General features: G+C 40.5%; 1 protein-coding gene across 2 annotated transcripts in view; it reads right to left on the reverse strand.

Moving 5' to 3' along the window:
- vcp (valosin containing protein) overlaps positions 1-19,381 on the reverse strand; it is a 59,133-nt gene that overhangs the window by 14,178 nt on the left and 25,574 nt on the right. For both annotated transcript variants that reach the window (XM_068032713.1, XM_068032714.1), the window contains exons 3-10: positions 17,229-17,401; positions 17,005-17,147; positions 16,691-16,821; positions 13,810-13,941; positions 12,456-12,558; positions 10,003-10,136; positions 1,986-2,121; positions 1,784-1,896 (exon numbers count right to left, since the gene is read on the reverse strand). In XM_068032713.1, the coding sequence (XP_067888814.1) occupies positions 1,784-1,896; positions 1,986-2,121; positions 10,003-10,136; positions 12,456-12,558; positions 13,810-13,941; positions 16,691-16,821; positions 17,005-17,147; positions 17,229-17,401 (1,065 nt within the window). The remainder of the gene's footprint in view (positions 1-1,783; positions 1,897-1,985; positions 2,122-10,002; positions 10,137-12,455; positions 12,559-13,809; positions 13,942-16,690; positions 16,822-17,004; positions 17,148-17,228; positions 17,402-19,381) is intronic.

The following is a 19,381-nucleotide window of genomic DNA, read 5'->3' on the forward strand; positions in this document are numbered from 1 at the left end:
CATCTGTCTTCAAATAATTACCAAGCAGGGGTTGTTTTCGACTTGGGGAAGATGCTTACAGAGAAGGGACAGGTCAAGAGGCTTGACTCACGTGACACTGTTTATGGTTTCGCTTTGGACAGTGAGTTGGGATACGGACAATGGTTTGAAAAGACAGCTGAGAAGACTTGCCAAGGAAGCAAAACTCTAGCTCAGTCTGTTCCAGCTACTTGAAAAAGCCTGCCAATTTTCCATCTCCAGAAACTGAGAAGCAAGTGTAAGAAACTGCCTGAAACCAGTTACTGTATTTTCCCTGGAAAGCCTGCCCAAACTGATCTTCAACAATGCCTGACAAGAACCATTCTGGAAGATCCCAGTGACAACCATCTATACACATTTGGGATACCAAACCAAAAAGAATTTCTGACATCTTTTCATCAAGAATTAGCAAGTATTTTGGCCAAAGTATTCTATTTCTGTACTAGAGCTCCAAAGAGCAAATCTTTATTTTTTCAGTTAACCGGTGTATGAGAGAGGGGCTAAAGTAAAAAAGGAACTTTTATATTTCAATCTGTGCACTTATGCTTTTCTTCATTACTGGTTAGGACTTCTTGTATAATAAACTGATAATTTTGTTGTTTATCAAAGATACCTGGTTGGTGTATTTTATTCTGGGATAAAAATATAGAGTCTATAATTGACTATCGGTAAATGGGAAAAAAAATTAAATATATGTTGTGAGCTGTGGAAAAGTGGAACTAGAGCCAACAGTGCACTCCTCCTGCCTTGGTCATAACTATGAAAAATTAAAATATTAAAACATCTTTTGTATGCAGACTCATACTCTCCACTTACTTTCTGCTGCCTAAATATATATGTAAGCATTTGCCTGTGACAATGTAGATACAGCTTCTATCAAAACCTCTCAATTTCTTCCATTTTATTTTTACTAAACGCTTTTGTAGGTCAGGTAAGATATGCAATATTAAATTAAAATTTTAAATTTAAACATGCTTCTCAATTTCAGAAGGAATTCTTCCCTGCTCCCCCCTCACTTCGACCTTTCCCCTCCCCACTTTTCTCAAGTGAACCTGCTTCCATTTCCTGAGACAATTTTTCTGCTATTGGGTCCCACTCACCTGCCAAATTTTTCCACTTTGTTCGTACTATGTCTCATGTGACACTCCTCCTGGAGTGTTGCTTATAACTGGTTTGAGCTCTTGTCCACAATTCTGCAGCCCAGCCTGCCCCTTTGACCATTTCCCGCCCCCCGCAGCCACTCACGATCAAAAGTTAGAGTCCTAATTGATGAAATAATTCTTACACTGCACTTGTGAAGTTTGATTCATTCATATGTCCTAGCTCAGTACTTTTCTTAAAAATATCTGAGATGTGTCTGTGAATATGTTGACCATACAAAACCGAAATCGGAAAAATTGACAATGACATTAACAAGATCCTATCCAAGATTTAAAAAAATTGTTGCGTGTGCTACAGGAGATCAACTAGTAGTACATCATTAATCCCCAATATTTTCTGGAGATATTTCATATTCTTGAAGAGCATGCCAAGCATGGCTTCAAACATTATACGTTCACTCTTCAATACAAACCTTCAATGACTCAGAGGTCATTTAACAATTAGCAATTTAACAAAATTATTTTGTTAAGGCTGCAAGAACAGTTCAAATATTAAATTATTTTAGCATATCTCATTGTTCTACAGTTTAGCATATTGAACAGTTATAGTAGTTACCACATTTCTTAGTGAACAGTGGCATCTCCTGTTTTAGACATTTACAAACCTGTTCAAGGTCTACATCATCTGCCAACTTCATGTTCTTTGTGTGAATCTGTAGGATTTCCAGTCGACCAGTGGCATCAGGAATACCAATATCCACTTCTCTATCAAACCGACCTGCAAGTCAAATGATTAAGCCAATTACAATGCATATATAAACACACAGACCATGCGTCTCGCTCACACAAATAGAAGTTTCAACCTACCAAATCGTCTAAGGGCAGGATCAATACTGTTTGGTCGATTTGTAGCTGCCATAACAATGACATGAGCCCGCTGCTTCAAACCATCCATCAAAGTGAGCAGCTGTGACACAATACGACGTTCCACTTCGCCATGAGTCTACAAAATTAAATGGTTCGAGGAAATAAAATTGGCTATTACTTTATCCAACATCATTTTGGAAGTAAGCTAGGCAGTACACAGTGGAAAGGCAACTTAAAAGGCCATCAAATGAAAAGTTTGGTGGCACAGCATCAATAGCCTAGCTAAAACTGAAGCACTGTAATTGAGAAATAGCTTTGCAGCTTGGCAAGAAAACTGACTGGAAGGTAGGAAACAATCTTAGAATAAAAAAGGATCATTCTCAAGATTGGTAGGCAGTTGACGGGCTGTGTCTTCAAGGATTCCTGTTGGAGTGGTGCCCCAGATTTTACCTCTAACTTGGATTGGGAAGATAGAGAAACTTATCTAAGTTTATGCAGAATATTAAATGAGTGGTGTAGTGAAAGTAGCTGTAAATGGACTCAGACATCTTAAAGCACATTATAAATAAGCAAAAGGATATGGTGCACACAGAGCACGGGGAAAAAGGAGGAATAGTCAGTCAGGATGCGGAACTGAACGCGTGGATGGTTGCAATGGACGGTTCCGAGGAAGTTTTTGAATGTAAGCAGAGGGAGCTGGGTGGAGAGTTCCTGAGGGCAGGCATGTAGTGGTTCAATGAACAACCACTAATAATAGAGCAGAAGCAAGCAAGCAGTGGGAGGAATCCAGTGTTGAGAGTGCACAATGGAATGCAAGGTCACCGAGATCATAAAGAGACAAGAGTACAAGCATGTGCATTTTAACACCTAAAAACTGTCAAGGAGAGAAGCTGAGCTTGAAGATCACAGTGGGTGGGCTGCACTAGATTTAATGGGCTAGATATTTGTTCACATAGCGCCGCTTCAAAGCAATGCTGCGTAGACTATGTGAAATCCTCTAGTGCAAACAGCCGATACCTGCAATGTGACTAATGTATTTTCAATCAGATGAAGCTTTTGTGGAGATGCCAGCTCGGAGAGTACCAGATTTTGATACAGTACACTTTGGACATAAAAATGTGTATAACGTAAAAGGGATAATGACCTGAAGGGAGAAAGAGGGGTGGCAAAAAATGAATAATGATAGAGTGTTTCCAATCCATTTACTGTAATATTACAATTCTTGAGTTTTCCTTCTCACCACATCCATTTCCTGTTAATCATTACCAAAGGGTTACTAAATTATAAGAAGATTGCATATGATACAAAAGTTGGCAGTTGTGCAGTTGAGGACACTGCAGACAGCAGGAAGGTATCAATGGACTGCTCAGGTGAGCAAAAAAAATGGCAAATGGAATTCAATCCAGAGAAGCGTGAGGCAATGCATTTGGAGAGGTACAAACAAGACAAGTGAATACCCAATAAATGGCAAGATACAGAGAAATGTAAATGAGCAAAGGAACTTTGGCGTGCACGTCGGCAGATCCTAGAAGATAGCAGTAGAGGTAGTTCAGGTGTTTAAGAAGGCATACAGGATACTTTGCTTTATTAGCCAAGGCATACAATACAAGAGCAGGGAAGTTATGCTAGAACTACATAAAACATTAGTTAGGTCACAACCAGAGTACTGCTGACAGTTCTGGTCACGACTTTACAGAAAAGATGAGAAAAATTTGGTTATGAAGAAATACTGGATAGGCTGGGGTTATTGCCTTTGAACAGCAGAGGCTGAGAGGAGATTTAAATCGAGGTGTATAAAATTATGAGGGGCCTAAGCAGAGTGGACAGGAAGGACCCATTTCCCTTAGCAGCAAGGTTGATAAGCAGGGGACACAGATTTAACGTAACTGGGAAAAATTAGAGAGGAGTCAGAAGATTTTTTTTCACCCAGACTGTGGTGGTGGTCTGGAACACATTGCCTGAAAGGTTGGTAAGATGGAAACGCTCATTGCATTTGAAGAATTGGGTTCCGCCAAGGGCACTCAGCTCCTGACCTCATTACAGCCTTGGTCCAAAGACAAAAGAGCTAAATTCCAGAGGTGAGGCAAGAGTGACTGCCTTGATGTCAAGGCAGCATTTGACCGAGTATGGCATCAAGGAGCCCTAGCAAAACTGAAGTCAATGGGAATCAGGGAAAACTCTCCGCTAGTTGGAGTCATACTGAGCACCAAGGAAGTTGGTTGTGGTTGTTGAAGGTCAATCATCTCAGCCCCAGGATACCACTGCAGAAGTTCCTCAGGGTAGTGGCCTAGGCCCAACCATCTGCAGCTGCTTCATCAATGACCTCCCTCCAACATTAGGTCAGAAGTGGGGATGTTTGATGATGATTGCACAATGCTCAGCACCATTCGCAGCTCCTCAGATACTGAAGCAGCCCATGTCCATATGCAGCAAGACCTGGACAACATCCAGGCTCGGGCTGATAAGTGACAAGTAACATTCGTGCCACACAAGTGCCGGGCAATGACCACCTCAAACAAACAAGAGAGAATCTAACCATCTTCCCTTGATGTTCAACGGCACTATCATTGCTGAATCCCCCACTATTAAGATCCTAGAGGTTACCACTGACCAGAAACTGAACTGTACCAGCCACACAAATACTGTGGCTACCAAGAGCCGGTCAAAGGCTAGGAATCCTGCAACGAGTAACTCACCTCCTGACTCCCCAAAGCCTGTCCACCATCTACAAGGCACAAGTTAGGAATGTGATGGAATACTCTCCACTGGCCAGGGTGAGTGCAGCTCCAACAGTTGAGAAGCTCGATACCATCCAGGACAAAGCAGTGCTCTTCAGTGGCACCCCATCCACCACCCTCAACATTCACTCCCTCCACCACCGGCACACAGTGGCAGCAGTGTATACCATCTACAAGATACAGTGCAGTAATTCACCAAGGCTCCTTCAATAGCACCTTCCAAACCTGCGACCTCTACAAACTAGAGCGACAAGGGCAGCAGATGCATGGGAACACCACAATCTGCAAGTTCCCCACCAAGCCACACACCATCCTGACTTGGAACTATGTCGCCGTTCCTTCACTGTTGCTGGGTCAAAATCCTGGAACTCCCTTCCTAACAGCACTGTGGGTGCACCTACACCCCAAGGACTGCAGCGGTTCAAGGCAGCAGCTCACCACCACCTTCTCGAGGGCAATAAATGCCGGCGTAGCGAATGAATAAAAATTCTTGGGAGTGCATCTGAAGTGCCGTAATCTACAAGGCTACGGAACAAGAGCTGGCAAGTGGAGTTAGAATGGGCAGCAATATTTCAGTCAGCACAAACACGATGAACCAAATGGCCTCCTTCTGTAAATTTTCTATGCTTCTATTTTGTCATATCTAGAGGTAATCATTAAATGTAATAGAAACACTTCCTATTTATTCCACCAATGATGGCATTGTGGAATGATTTTTAAAACTACAAGTCCATTGTTTTCTCTTTTTTTCTTATTCATTCATGGGATGTGAGCATCGCTGGCTGGGCCAGCATTTATTGCCCATCCTTAATTGCCCTTGAGGTGGTGGTGAGCTGCCTTCTTGAACTGCTGCAGTCCATTTGAGGTAGGTACACCCAGAGTGCTGTTAGGAAGGGAGTTCCAGGATTTTGACCCAGCGACAGTGAAGGAATGGCGATATAGTTTTATGCAAGGAAGCCTTCCAACATCCCCAAATTGTGCATTTTTTCAAAATTTCTTTTTCAACTTTATCTATTTACTTGGCCCTCTTTCAAGTTTTTTCTCTTGATCAGCTGCACATTGCCTCATTCAAATCTTGTCCTGAACCTCCTGTTCTTGCTCTTCTACCACAATCTTATTGCCTTAGATTTACCATCCCTTCGGCCTGCTGGAGCCTCTAAACACAGTCAAATTCAGCCTTCTTTTGCCCACCTCTTGTGGCATCTGTGCAGAGTCTCCAGTGTCTCTCATGATCCAGCCCAGTTTGCCTATGCTCTCCACTGCCATCTGCTGGCTCGGTTGTCAACAGGTCTGTGCCTGACCACAGAAATCTTCCAGAATCATATCACCTTCCCTTCTACTTCACTCAAAATGACTGCTTCCCCATTTCAGTACAACTAATCCTTTACCCCAAACATTGGCATTCCATGACTCCAGCAAAGGAAACTAGCAGTGACTGAAGTAAATAATGTGGGCAAGGGGACATCACTGAAGGTCACAATGTCCCAACTCTCCAGTTTCAGTTACGCTCTCAACGATACAACACAGTCTATGGCAGACTATTAAAGGAGACCAGCTTCAGAAAGAACAGAGATAGGGTATAACTCTCGACTACCAGTAAACTACTCAATAGACATAGCCAATATCACCAACATTGAAGCCACCCTCCTGCAAAGCCAACTGCATTGCGCGGGTCACGTTGCCTGGATGGACGAGTCGCCTGCCTAAGATTGTATGGAGAGCTAACCACGGATAAAAGGAACAGGGGGGGGGGGGGGGGGTCCATGGAAACATTTCAAGGACTCCCTGAAGAAGTCCCTCTGTGTGCCACATCGACCATCGCCAGTGGGAAACACAGGCCATAGATCGTGATGCCTGGAGATGCTACATTAGGAGATCTACATACACCTTTGAGACGGAGCGAAGAACCAGCATGAAAGAGAAAAGGAGGAGAAGGACAGATCCAATTGTCCCCAGCAGCGACTACACCTTCACTTGCACCTGCTGTGGGAAAATCTGCCCGTCACGGCCTGACTAGCCACCAGCGGGCCTACAACCGATGACTACAACTTTCCCAAAATCTGCGTCTGAGAAGAAATGCCAAGAGACACAGTGTGACCCAACAGTAGCTTGGTGCCATTCTATCTAATACCAGTTGACGGCTGTTACAGCGATGGAAATTTAAAAATGTACATTTAACAAATTGTGCAAGGGCACTTATTGCAAAGAAAATAAAGAGTTCATGTTCAATTTCTTTGCAAGATATCAGCTTTAGCTTGGTGGCAGCACTCTTGTCTGAGTCAGAAGGCTGATTGCAAAATCCATTCCATAGACTTATTCTAAGCCAGGAGTTGACAAGTTTAAAAAAAAACTTGAATAGCCTTTATTAAAAAAATTACCTAAAATAAAAACTACTGAGAGCTGAAAGATGAAAATTCTGCATTTCTAAACTAAATACATGGCAAACTGCCAAGTGTCATAGTCACACAGCATAGAAAGAGGCCCTTCGGCCCGTCGCATGCACGCTGACCATAATGCCTATCCATACTAATCCCACCTGCCTGCATTAATTCCATATCCCTCTATGCCTTGCTCATTCAAGTACCTGTCCAGATGCCTCTTAAATGTTGCTACTGTTCCTGCCTCCACCACCTCCTCCTCAGGCAGCTCATTCCAGATACCCACCTTTCTTTGAGAGAAAAATTTACCCCTTTGATCCCCTTTAACCCTCATACCTCTCACCTTAAATCTATACCCTCTAGTTTTAGTCACCCCTACCAAGGGAAACAGACTCTGGCTATCTACCCTATCTACGTCTCTCAATTTTATATACCTCTATCATGTCTCCTCTCAGCCTCCTTCGCTCCAGGGAAAACAGATTGAGCCTATCCAATCTCTCTTTATAACTCAAGCCCTCCAAACCAGCCAATATCCTTGTGAATCTTTTCTGCACCCTCTCTAGCCTGATCACATCATTCCTGTAGTGCGGCGCCCAGAACTGCACACAGTACTCCAAATGCAGCCTAACCAACCTCATGTACAACTGTAACATGACATCCCAATTCTTGTACTCAATGCCTCTGCCGATGAAGGCAAGCATGCCATTCGCCATATGTCTCTGGTAGAATGCATAATTTGCAATTACATAAAATATATGTATTGAATTTAAGCACATCAATAGAACAAAAAAATCAATACTAAAATAGACCCAACTCTGAATAATCACATTTTTTGCATTTCCCCCCCCCCCCCCAATTTTTTTTACATCTCCAGTATAGGCTTGTCCAGGTTTTATGCATCAATTTGCATGAATTATCCAAAAATGGGGAACCATATTAATTTAATGGAAAAAAAAGCACACTTCCACTTTTATATGTAATATTCTTATTACTTTGGATTCAAACTCAACAATGCTTTTTGTCTTTATGTTTTTACAACAGATCTCGGAATAAATGGCATTTATTTTTAACTACAATTTTGTCATTACAGTATCCTTTAAAACAAACTTTAACTTAAGATGTGTAGAAGACAATATTGATTTAAAAAAAGCTTCTATTAGCACACTCATAATTTATCGTCTTAACTATATTGGAAACAATGGTTGCAACCAAAAAACCTGTTCCTCAAAACAAAGGCATTAGCTATAACCATGGTGTAGCTATACCACTCGAACAGGTTTCAGAGCACAATGATGTTTCTCATTTAAATAATAACTTGAAACTGTGAAGTGCAGCGTAATGATTAGCCTTGTATCCCAAAAATTAAACACAGCTCTTACTTTTCTTGACTTAATTTTTTTTTATAAAGTTTTATTCATGATGCAAGCCAACCGGTAAGAGATTTTTTCATTTATTTTGTCATTTACGGGACCTTTCCAGGTTCTGCGCATTGCTACGTGTTTTACTGTGCAGTGTACAGTTTCAGAACTTGATATCTGACCTTTTTTGGCCAGGCTATCAATAGCAGAAGACATAATAATTGCATTGGAGGCATGTTATTTACAAATTTTCTTGAGATTAAAGATATACATGCCAAGAGAAATACAATAAATGCTATATTACTTGTATATTTGCAAAACCCATCTGACAAGGTTCCAACACTGGATAACAGTCGTGTGACGGAAATCACACCTGCCAAATGGAAACATATTAATTTCGTCATATGGGACGCTACTTAAACTTATTTTTTTAAACTGGACATTGCACAGAATTTGTTTTAAAAAAACAGAACTGAGTGGCTGAAAACATGGTTGCATATTTGCATTCTGAGACACAGCTGAATAGAGCAACAATGGAAGTGCTTACTGATTCAATTAACAAGACTGGTCTGGGCAACAGTGATGATCCACAACTTGCCTGCATAAGAGCAGGCACTCCACCCACACCCTCCCCCGCAAGTATGTCTTGCTGGACTTAAAGCTTACAACAACCCTGCCCCCCCCCACTCCCAGCCAAGAACCTGCTGGCCAACTGGGGAACTTTTTGAATTGTGCCACACAAAGGATTTACAGACTGCAATTTGAAGACCAAAGAGAAGGAAGTTCTCTCTCTCTCTCTCTCTCTCTAGTAAAATCCCAGGGACCCATGGTATCAGCTTCAGGCTCAAGACAGAGCACTTCTTCAGTGTTCTGGTACCAGAGAAGCAAGTTGGAAATTGTGCACTGGGGGCCCCAGCGAGAACTCCACAAGACTCCAACTTTTATCAAGGACATTTCCACCCAGTAACTGAATTTCCTGTATTACGGATTCTACTCCAACCTCCACTACACCACCCCCCACTCAAATTCTTTCCTCCCGTCTGTATCAATGTGGGTGTGTTTCTCTCATATGCATGCTTGCATGGTCGCGTCGCATATTTTAGTAATTTTAACTGAGTTAGAGAGAGAAGGCTAATAAACTTACATCTTTCTTGTTTAAACCTAAGAAAACCTGTCTGATTGGTTCATTTGCAATTACAATTAGAGAGCAGTGAGCAAAGGGCTAAAGAGCAAATCTAAAAAACTGTGTTTTAAAAGATAAACCCTGTTACAGCCAAACCAGGAAAGGGGCAAGAGGGGAGCCTGAGACCTTTTCTTCATCTGGTCGTAACAGCAGCTATCAGTCACAGAAGTTCCTTCAACAGGAAATTTATAATAAATTGAAAGACACAAAAGGCAATCTCAAATTTGTAAACAACAAAATTGAAAACAATGACAAACTGTACTGTCATAGATGCAGCTGCTACTCAAAAATTAAAATTTGAGCATTGAGATTAAAATTTAGGGGCACAATATTAGCACCTAAGTTACATTTAGAACATACCTTCTCTCTCTTTGGAGCAATGGCATCCAATTCATCAATAAAAATTATAGCAGGAGCATTTTTCTCAGCTTCTTCGAATGCTTTTCTCAGATTGCTCTCAGATTCTCCTGCAAGTTTGCTCATGATCTCAGGTCCTATAAGGAAAAAACTCAGTGAGGTTAACTAATATTTAAACATGTGATATTTAAAATCAACTGTTAAAGTTTCCCTAGCATCTTTTCCTATATAAACCATGAAAAAGTTGTACAGAGATGGCTAGCTACTTATTGTATTCTGCACAGGTGCCTCATTAGAACTTCTATTTTGTTCTAAAAACACTAGCCCTCTAAAACATCAACCAAGTGTTAATCTTTAGGTGCAAACAAGATACCAAATTTCAACAGACTGTTAAAAGCCATTACTGCCTTCATGTGTACATTTTAACAACAGGGATCACTAGTTTGTGATCATGAGAGGATACACTGGCTGATCATCACTCCCATCCACCTACTGAAGTGAACTGCAGTCCCAAATCTCACACTGTCTTTGTTGCAATCTATTGCACAAACGAGGACTCAAGACAGTTAGAAACCTTCCATTGGGCTCTAAATAGTGCATTTACCCATCAAGTCGAAAGGAAATTTCTAGTAACTATTTGCAAAATCAAAGGTTTCCCTGCCCCTATATAATGAATGTCCTTTCCAACCCTTGAAGGCAAAGGGGCAGGGGGGTTGGGGGTAGGAGAGAAAAAGCAGCAAAACAGATTAGAGCATTATTTACAAAAGCTTGTCTCTAAACAAAATCTTGAAAACAATATTAAGCGCTCTACTTAAAAAGCCCATTTGTACTGAGCTTTGCAAAGTGAAGTATCTATTTCTGCATAACACAAAGAACTTTTGTGAAGTCACTCAAACTATTTTGTCAGGTTGGTTAGTTCTTCCATAATGTTTTATAATCCAGTATTAGTAAAGAACAGAATAACTGAAAGATTAAGCAAACCCTTATTTTGCTGGGGGTGCAGTTTTCATTATTTCAGTCAAACATGGTCCACATACCAAAGGGGGAAAGCACAATCGCCAAAGGACATTAGTAACAAGCAAGGTCTCCAAAGGAAGTTTCTTCTACCCTTGCAAACTTTTTCCCAGTCTTTTCTTTGAAAGCAGGAACTCAGAGTGGCAGGTATTATTGAGCACTGGTAGCCCTCAATCATTTCACTCAAAATTAACACATGCTTATGGCTAGACAGTAAATGCCAGCAGGTTATTGGATAATGGGAGCATCATAGCCAAGCTGGATCTCATGCTTAACATCCACTTTCTAACAGGGCTCGCCAAACAGCATCATAGTAGGAATCAAACTGATCTATCCCTGATTTACAGCAGGAGTACTGGAGTCAAGCTCCATGCACAGAAGTTGAATGTTTTTAAGAATCTGGTTAGTTTGGGCATTAAATGGAATTAATTAAAGTTCTATCTCCAACACGGACTCTCACAAAGTCCTCTTGGTCCAACAAACTGTTCAATAACGATGGGTAACTGGGGTAAACGCAGGATGATATTGCCTATAATAACTGAATGAACTCATTCTCAGAGGAAGAGCTCTTGAGAAAATCCTGCCATCCAAAAGTTGAGATGGGAACTCTGGTGGCAGCTGCCATGGCAGAAGGGAGCTGCTGTGAAGATCAAATAGATTCTAATGTGCAATAAGATATTACTAGATAATTAATGTCCAATACAAATGTCACTATTTTCTTGAGTACTTCCAGTTTAACTGTATTGTCAAATCACTGAATGAAAAATGGTCATGCCTCCTTCATGCACACGGCAGTACAGTCTAATTAAAATGCAGGAAAATATGAAGGTTTTTTTATGGGTGTGCTAAACCGCTAAATTTATTATGTATATCTGGGCCTTGGTATCAAATGCTCACTTAACACAATGTCTACAGCCAAGTAGAACAGACTTTGAATTTTAAAAAAACTAACATAAGTGGCATTTTGTTGCAGGAATGAGAGCACCAGCTGCAGGCTGAGGGGAAGAAGAGAGTTCCCACTGTGTAGCATCAGTAAAGGAAGGTCACAGGCAAAATTAAATCTTAAAGCAAATTTGTTTCTCCCCTTGACTCTCACTCCTGAAGTACATGGAATATGTACATAAAACCTCCAGCTATCTTAGAGTTTCAATTGTGTTTTAGATATAATCACCATAACTCAATGTTGACTCACCGATGCTTTCTAAAAAAGCTTGGTGCAAATTTACAGGAAGTAAAACACTCTTGCATTATAATAACCTGTTTTAATCAAGCTTCGATCAACTGATTCCCAACTTAATACTGGCATGTTTATCCCAGAGCAAGTACATTTAAAATGAATTTATCTGAAGGCCAAGAAGCATTTTAAGTCTTGCACAACATTTTAGCTTTTCAACACAGATTTATATTAATCACTTTAGTTTGAACACAAAACAGTAGCTTACCATTTATAAGGAAGAAAAATGCACCAGTTTCATTTGCAACAGCACGAGCAATCAGTGTCTTGCCAGTACCAGGGGGGCCATACAACAGAATACCTCTTGGAGGCTAGAGGGGAAAGAGGACAGAAACTTGAGAAAACAAATCACTCAATTCTATACATACAATCAAAAGTCATGCAAAGTACCCAACCTTGATTAAAATAATTACAAAAATCAGGACAGAATAGTGCAGACCTCTAGCCCTTTTTAAAATTTGTCCATTCTAGTGCAAAGAGTAAGGCCAGCATTTATTGTCTATCCCTTGCGGCCCTCAAAATACATTGTTGTCTTAATCACTGCAGTCCGTATGGTGATGGTGCTCACAGCACTATGTTGAGCAGTTTCAGAATTTTGACCTGTTGACAATGAAGGAACAATGATGTCCAAGTCAGGATGATGTGAGAGTTGGAGGGGAGCTTGGAGGTGATGGTGTTGCCATGCACCTGTTGTTGTCCATTTGGGGATGGTGGGTCATAAGCTCAGGAGCTGCTGTCAAAGAAGCCTTGGCGAGTTTCTGCAGTACATCTTGTGGATAGTACACACTGCAACCACGATATGTCGGGTGGAGGGAGTAGATGCTTAAAGTGGTGGATGGGTTGCCGATGAAGTGGACTGCTTTAAACAACCACAGAAAAATTACGGCACAGAAGGAGGTCATACAACCCATCGTGTCCTTGCCGGCTGCAAAAACTAGCCGTCCAATCTAATCCCACCTTCCAGCACATGATCCATAGCCTTGCAGGTTACAGCACTTCAGGTCCAGGCACCTTTTTAAAAGGATTGAGGGTTTCTTCCTCCACCACCATTCATACATCATAGTTAGTGTCAAGCTTCTTAACTATTCTTGCAGCTGCACCCATCCAGACAAATGGAGAGTACTGCATCAAACTCCCGACTTGTGTCTTGAAGGTGGTGGGAGACTTCAATCTTAATCTGGCCCGGACTGATGAAGTCAAGGTTTCATCTCTCTCTCTCTCAGGTACAAAGGTCCAACAGAATATGAGCTTAAACTTTCTCAAAATGTTGAGCGAGACAAAATTATTTATTCACACGTTCTTCTACAGCTTGGGTTAACAAATATTTGGGCCAGAGTAAATAAAGCTTTTTTTGGCCATGAATTCACCGAGTTCGAATATATGAAACAGACACACTTGTGCATGCCAAGAACTCAATATCTCTGCATAATATTCTAAATTCAAATGAGCACAAAATTGAATTCAATAAATTAAAATGTAAGCTTTTGAAAATTTCTTTTCATGGAGTTTTAAAATATCCATTAAAAAAGGAAATTAAAGAGGAAAAGTATTAATTCTCGTACCTTGACACCAATAGCTTTGAACAGTGCAGGATGACGAAGAGGCAGCTCCACCATCTCTTTGATCTGAGCAAGCTGCTTTCTGCACCCACCAATATCATCATATCCAACTTCATTCAAAGATTCTTCCTCATCCTTCAAATGAAAGCCAAAAAGAAAAAAAATCATGCATTTAAGTCGAAAAAGCCCAAGAACGCCAAATCATTAAGGAACCGTCAGCTGTTCTGTGCATGTCTAAAAATAAATTTGAATAGTTCCATTTGATATTTAAGCATTACAACTTCATTACAACAACTTATAAAGTTACGACATAGCATTTTCTTTGAACACTTCTGAATATTTAACTATGAAAAATATGCATTATTACACAGCATAAGAGAATATCCTCTATACACTTTAGATTAGAGATACAGCACTGAAACAGGCCCTTCGGCCCACCGAGTCTGTGCCGAACATCAACCACCCATTTATATTAATCCTACACTAATCCCATATTCCTACCAAACATCCCCACCTGTCCCTATATTTCCCTACCACCTACCTATACTAGTGACAATTTATAATGGCCAATTTACCCATCAACCTGCAAGTCTTTTGGCTTGTAGGAGGAAACCGGAGCACCCGGAGAAAACCCACGCAGACACAGGGAGAACTTGCAAACTCCACACAGGCAGTACCCGGAATCGAACCCGGGTCCCTGGAGCTGTGAGGCTGCGGTGCTAACCACTGTGCCGCCCTAACTTCTTCCATATCACGGACTTGTTACAAAGAAGGAGGCCATTCAGCCTATCCCGTTTGCGCTGGCTCACCGGAAGAGCAATTCACCTAGAGCCACTCCCCCACCTTCTCCCAATAGCCCTGCACATTCTTCCATTTCAGATACAATCCAATTCCTTCTTTAAAGCATTGATTGAACTTGCCTCCACTAAACACTCAAGATGTTCCTCAACATTCCAGATCCTAACCACTCGCTGTATGAAAAAATGTTTCATGTCTGCATGGTTTCTTTTGCCAATAACCTCAAAGTTTGTACCCTCTTGCTCTCGATTCTTCCATCAGTGGGAATTGTTTTTCCCTCTCCACACTGTCCAGACCCCAAAGAATTCTAATCTCTCAATCTCTTCTCCAAGGAAAGCAGTCCCAACTTCGCCAAACTATCCACATAACTGAAGTTCCTCCTCCCTGAAATCATTCACGTGAATCTTTTCTGCACCCTCCCTAATGCCTTCACATGCTTCCCGAAGTGTGAGGGAGAAACAGTGTTTTATACAAATTTAACTTAACTTCCTTGCTTTTGTACTCTATGCCCCATTAATAAAGCCAAGGATACTGTATGCTTTATTAACCAGTCTCTCAACCGGCCCTGCCGTCTTCAATGAATTATGCACATATACACCCAGGTCCCTCTGCTCCTGCACCCTCTTTAGAATTGTACCCTTTATTTTATACTGTCTCTCTGCATTCTTCCGACCAAAATGAATCACTTAACACTTCTCTGCATTAAATTTCATCTGCCATTTGTCACCCTTTCCACCAACTTGAATAAGTCCTTTTGAAGTTCTACACCATCCTCCTCACTGTTAACAATGTTTGCAAGTTTTGTATCATCTACAAATTTTGAAATTGTGCCCTGTACACCAAGGTCTAGGTCATTAACATATCAGGAAGAGCAAGGGTCCTAACTTGACCCCTGGGGAACTCCACTACAAACCTTCCTCTAGTCCAAAAGACATCCATTAATCACTACTCTGTCTCATGTCACTCGGCCAATTTTATATACTAATTTTATGTTGCTACTGCCCCTTTTATTCCATGAGCTATAACTTTGCTCACATGTCTGTTGTGCAGCACTTTATCAAATGCTTTTTGGAAGTCCATGTATACCATATCAACAGCAAAAAAAAACTCCAGGAAGTTAGTTGAACACGATTTCTTCCAACAAATCCATGCTGGTATTCCTTAATTATCCCACATTCGCCCAAGTGACTATTAAATTTTGCCCCAAATTATGGTTTCAAGAAGCTTCCACACCATTGAAGTTAAACTGCCTAGCCTCCAGTTGCTGGACTCATCTTTACACCCTTTTCTGAACAAATGTGTAACATTTGCAATTCTCCGGTCCTCTAGCACCACCCTGAGTCTAAGGATTTGGGAAAATTATGGCAAGTGCCTCTGCAATTTCCACTCTCTCTTCCCTCAGTATCCTTGGATGAATCTCATCCTGTCCTGGTGCCTTATCGACTTTAAGCACAGACCGCCTATCCAATAACTCATCAATTTTAAACCCTACTGTCTGAATTACCTCCACTTTCACCATGACCTATGCAGCATCTTCTTCCTTGGTAAAGACAGATGCAAAGTATTCATTTGTTACCTCAACTATGCCCCCTGCCTCCATGCATAAATCACCTTTTTGGTCCTTAATCAGCCCCACTCCACCTTTTACCACTGTTTTACTATTTATGTGCCTATAGAAGACTTTTGGATTCCCTTTTATATGTTAGCTGCTAGTCTCTTTTCATGCTCTTTCTAACCAGAGGGAAAATACAAATTGTCTTGACATTTTAATGATGACCCCATGATTTTCCCATCTCCCCATTCCTTTGGGTAGCCTCAGTTTTTTTTGTGCTCATTTTGACCAACATAAAATAAAGTTTAAATTAAAATCAATCTACTCAATGGGCTCACCTCTATTTGCATCACAGCAAACATTGGTGCTCCAAAATGATGTGGCACCTGTTTCACTGCAGGAATTTACAGATTAGCTGATTAGTAATTATAGATAAACTTAAAATTTCAAAGATACTTTATTCTCCTGTACAAGAACTTTTCCTCGCCAAAGTACATGTCCCTGCAATGGTCAATCCCACTTAGTTAACTGTACCTCTCGCTTGATGGGTTCACCCTCACAGTGAATGACGGTGTCCGGAGCAACTATACAGTATGGACTTGGATCAGTTTCCACCACTTTGAATTCCACAGCACGCATCCCGCCACGGACCAGGAAAATATCACCTTTAAAGTAAATTATGAATTAGCGGCTATAAATTTGCTAAACAAGGTATTTGCAAAATCTGCAGAACATTTACAAAACCAAAAAGACTTCAAAATATATTCTGGATTTCATTGTTTTCATCATACTCTACTAGGGAAATTAAAAGTTTCAAAAATATTTTCAAGCAGAGTTTGAAAGTTCACCTTTCCTTATTGGTCGATACGCTTCCAGGAAATAGGGTTTGAGATAGACTTCAAATAAGTTTCCAGTAATGCCCTCAACTGTGTCATCAATGGGAAGTACATGGATTCGTTTGCCATACTTTACATCTGGGCATGGCTGAATGCTGAAGAGCAAAGAACATACTTAAAAATTACTAAGTCACACTAAGTTATGCTCCATCCTTCCCAAATAGATAAATGTTTACCTCACAATGTCACCCAGTCTGACTCTCAAGTTGTTGCGCACAACCCTGTTCATGCGAACCTTCTCATCTGAACAAGTATCATCTGATAGAACAATACAAACTGTCTCTCGTCTCTTCTTTCCTTTCAGCAATACTGTATCACCTCGGAAAAGCTGAAGTTCATCCATCTTCGCCTGTTGAATTATGATAGATTTTAGTTCATTAAAATGAGAAATAATTACAAAAATGTTCCAAGCCTTTAGCAGATATCATGAAGCATTGCTCAAGGTGAATTTAATGTTATGCTGTGGCAAAGGGGATTGCATTGGGAGATCAAAATGGGGAGAAAGGATCTGTAAAGAATTTTAAGAAGTCTCCCAGAATCTTTTTTTTTTAAATCAGTTCCTGGAAAGTTTACTTACACAGCCTGTAAGGGAAATCAGTTCAAACTCATTTATTTAGCGTGGCTACTTGTAACAAAGGCTAATATAGAGAATTGTAGCTTAAATACTTTTTATTTGTAAACTAAACACTATGAGGTAGCATATTTGAGCAGAATGTTTTGGCGAGACATGTCTAAATTCAGAATTTTGTTCCAATCCTGCAAACTGGAATTTTCCAGAGGGTGCACATATATTTTTTTTATATATAGGATTTTCTGTAATTATTTAGAATTAAAAAACAAAGATTCCACTTAGAAATTTGACATTCCTCACATGTAACATGCTGCAAATAACTCCTTGGAACTATAACCCATAATGCTTTTTCCAAAACAGATCTCTGAAAAAGTTGAAGGTACTGCTTTATCTCCACTTTAAGGTTTTGTACAAAAAAAATTAATTTAATTCCACTGATGTACTAGAATGCAGGAGAGGATGGAACTTACAAATGGCAAGTCCTGGCATACCTTGTGTGGAAATTTTCAGGCTGGGCATTGAATGGGCACAATATTGGCAGAGAAATGTGGCACTTGGGAAGTTCAAACTATTATCAGATAATTTTATTGGTGAGCTACAGGCACCACGCTGTAGCTCTTGGGTCTAAGGAAAAAGAAAATTGGCCAGTTAAAAGTCTGTCAGGAGTGGGGGTGGGGGGTGTGGGGAGGGTCAGGAGAAACGTAGGGGGAGAAAGAATGGATTGGCAGTGGACAAGGTTTTGTGGGACCCAGAAAAGCACTCCAGCCCCTTCTGGGCCCAGAAAACATGAACAAAAAAAACAAACCAGTTGGGAGAAGCTTTCAGCAGATCCTTTAAGGTCTACTGGTTAGGCCTCCAAGCTTGGAGAAACTTTCATATGCCATGCATGCTTCCTTGAAAGTTGTGATCAGATTCCTAAAGCAAACATAGGCCCAGTTTTGCACATTTAAACAGTCTCTTGCCTGTTTCAGGCGAGAGTGCTGGTCACCTATTTAAAGGCCTGTCTCAAGTTGCTTTCGGCAAGTTAATGGATAGACAAGGTCAACAGCAAACTTTCAGAACTGCTGTATGCTTAAGGTGAAAGCTAGTATGTTGGAAGTGGTTTCAGGCAGGTAAATTGGATACACAAGGTCCCAAGTAGAGTTTCAACTGCTGGTCACCCATTTTGTAAGGTGAAAAATGGGCAGTTGATAGTTGAAAATCTCCTACTATGAATGTCTAATCTTGTTACCTAGCATAAGATCTTCTAGAAGTTATTGTATGGAGTACAACCACTACAGGGACTGATTGGGTCAAACACCCAGTTTTGTGTTGTAATTTTTCTAATTTCATAGCCTGTTAACTCGAGTCTCTTCAGCTAACTGTGATAAATTAGGGAGCCTATATCAACTCAAGCCTCAGGTTTCTGAGTCAAAATTCCAACTAAAAATATTAAACATTTCAAATCAGGAAATGTTACTGCACAGATAAGTTTAATGATGTTTAATAATTTTGTACTTTTATGAATATTGCTACAAATCTTATTACTAAACTAAGAAATGCTAAACTTAGTAGAGAAAACCACCTATTGGCCAAAAGGATTTTGAAAATATATTTGGAGCATTATAGTTGGCTAAGTTTAAAATAAAATTGTCAGTTGTTGGTGACTTCCCATTTTTGATTCATAATTTTCTGAACTTCATGTCTCAAAGTTTTCATTCCTGCTTGGTGTTCCAAATGTACATTAGTTCGCTACATGTTCAGTTGTAATTTCTGTTT

This window comes from Heterodontus francisci, chromosome 1 (genome assembly GCF_036365525.1).
Source record: "Heterodontus francisci isolate sHetFra1 chromosome 1, sHetFra1.hap1, whole genome shotgun sequence".
In the NCBI taxonomy this organism is placed as follows: Eukaryota; Metazoa; Chordata; class Chondrichthyes; order Heterodontiformes; family Heterodontidae; genus Heterodontus; species Heterodontus francisci.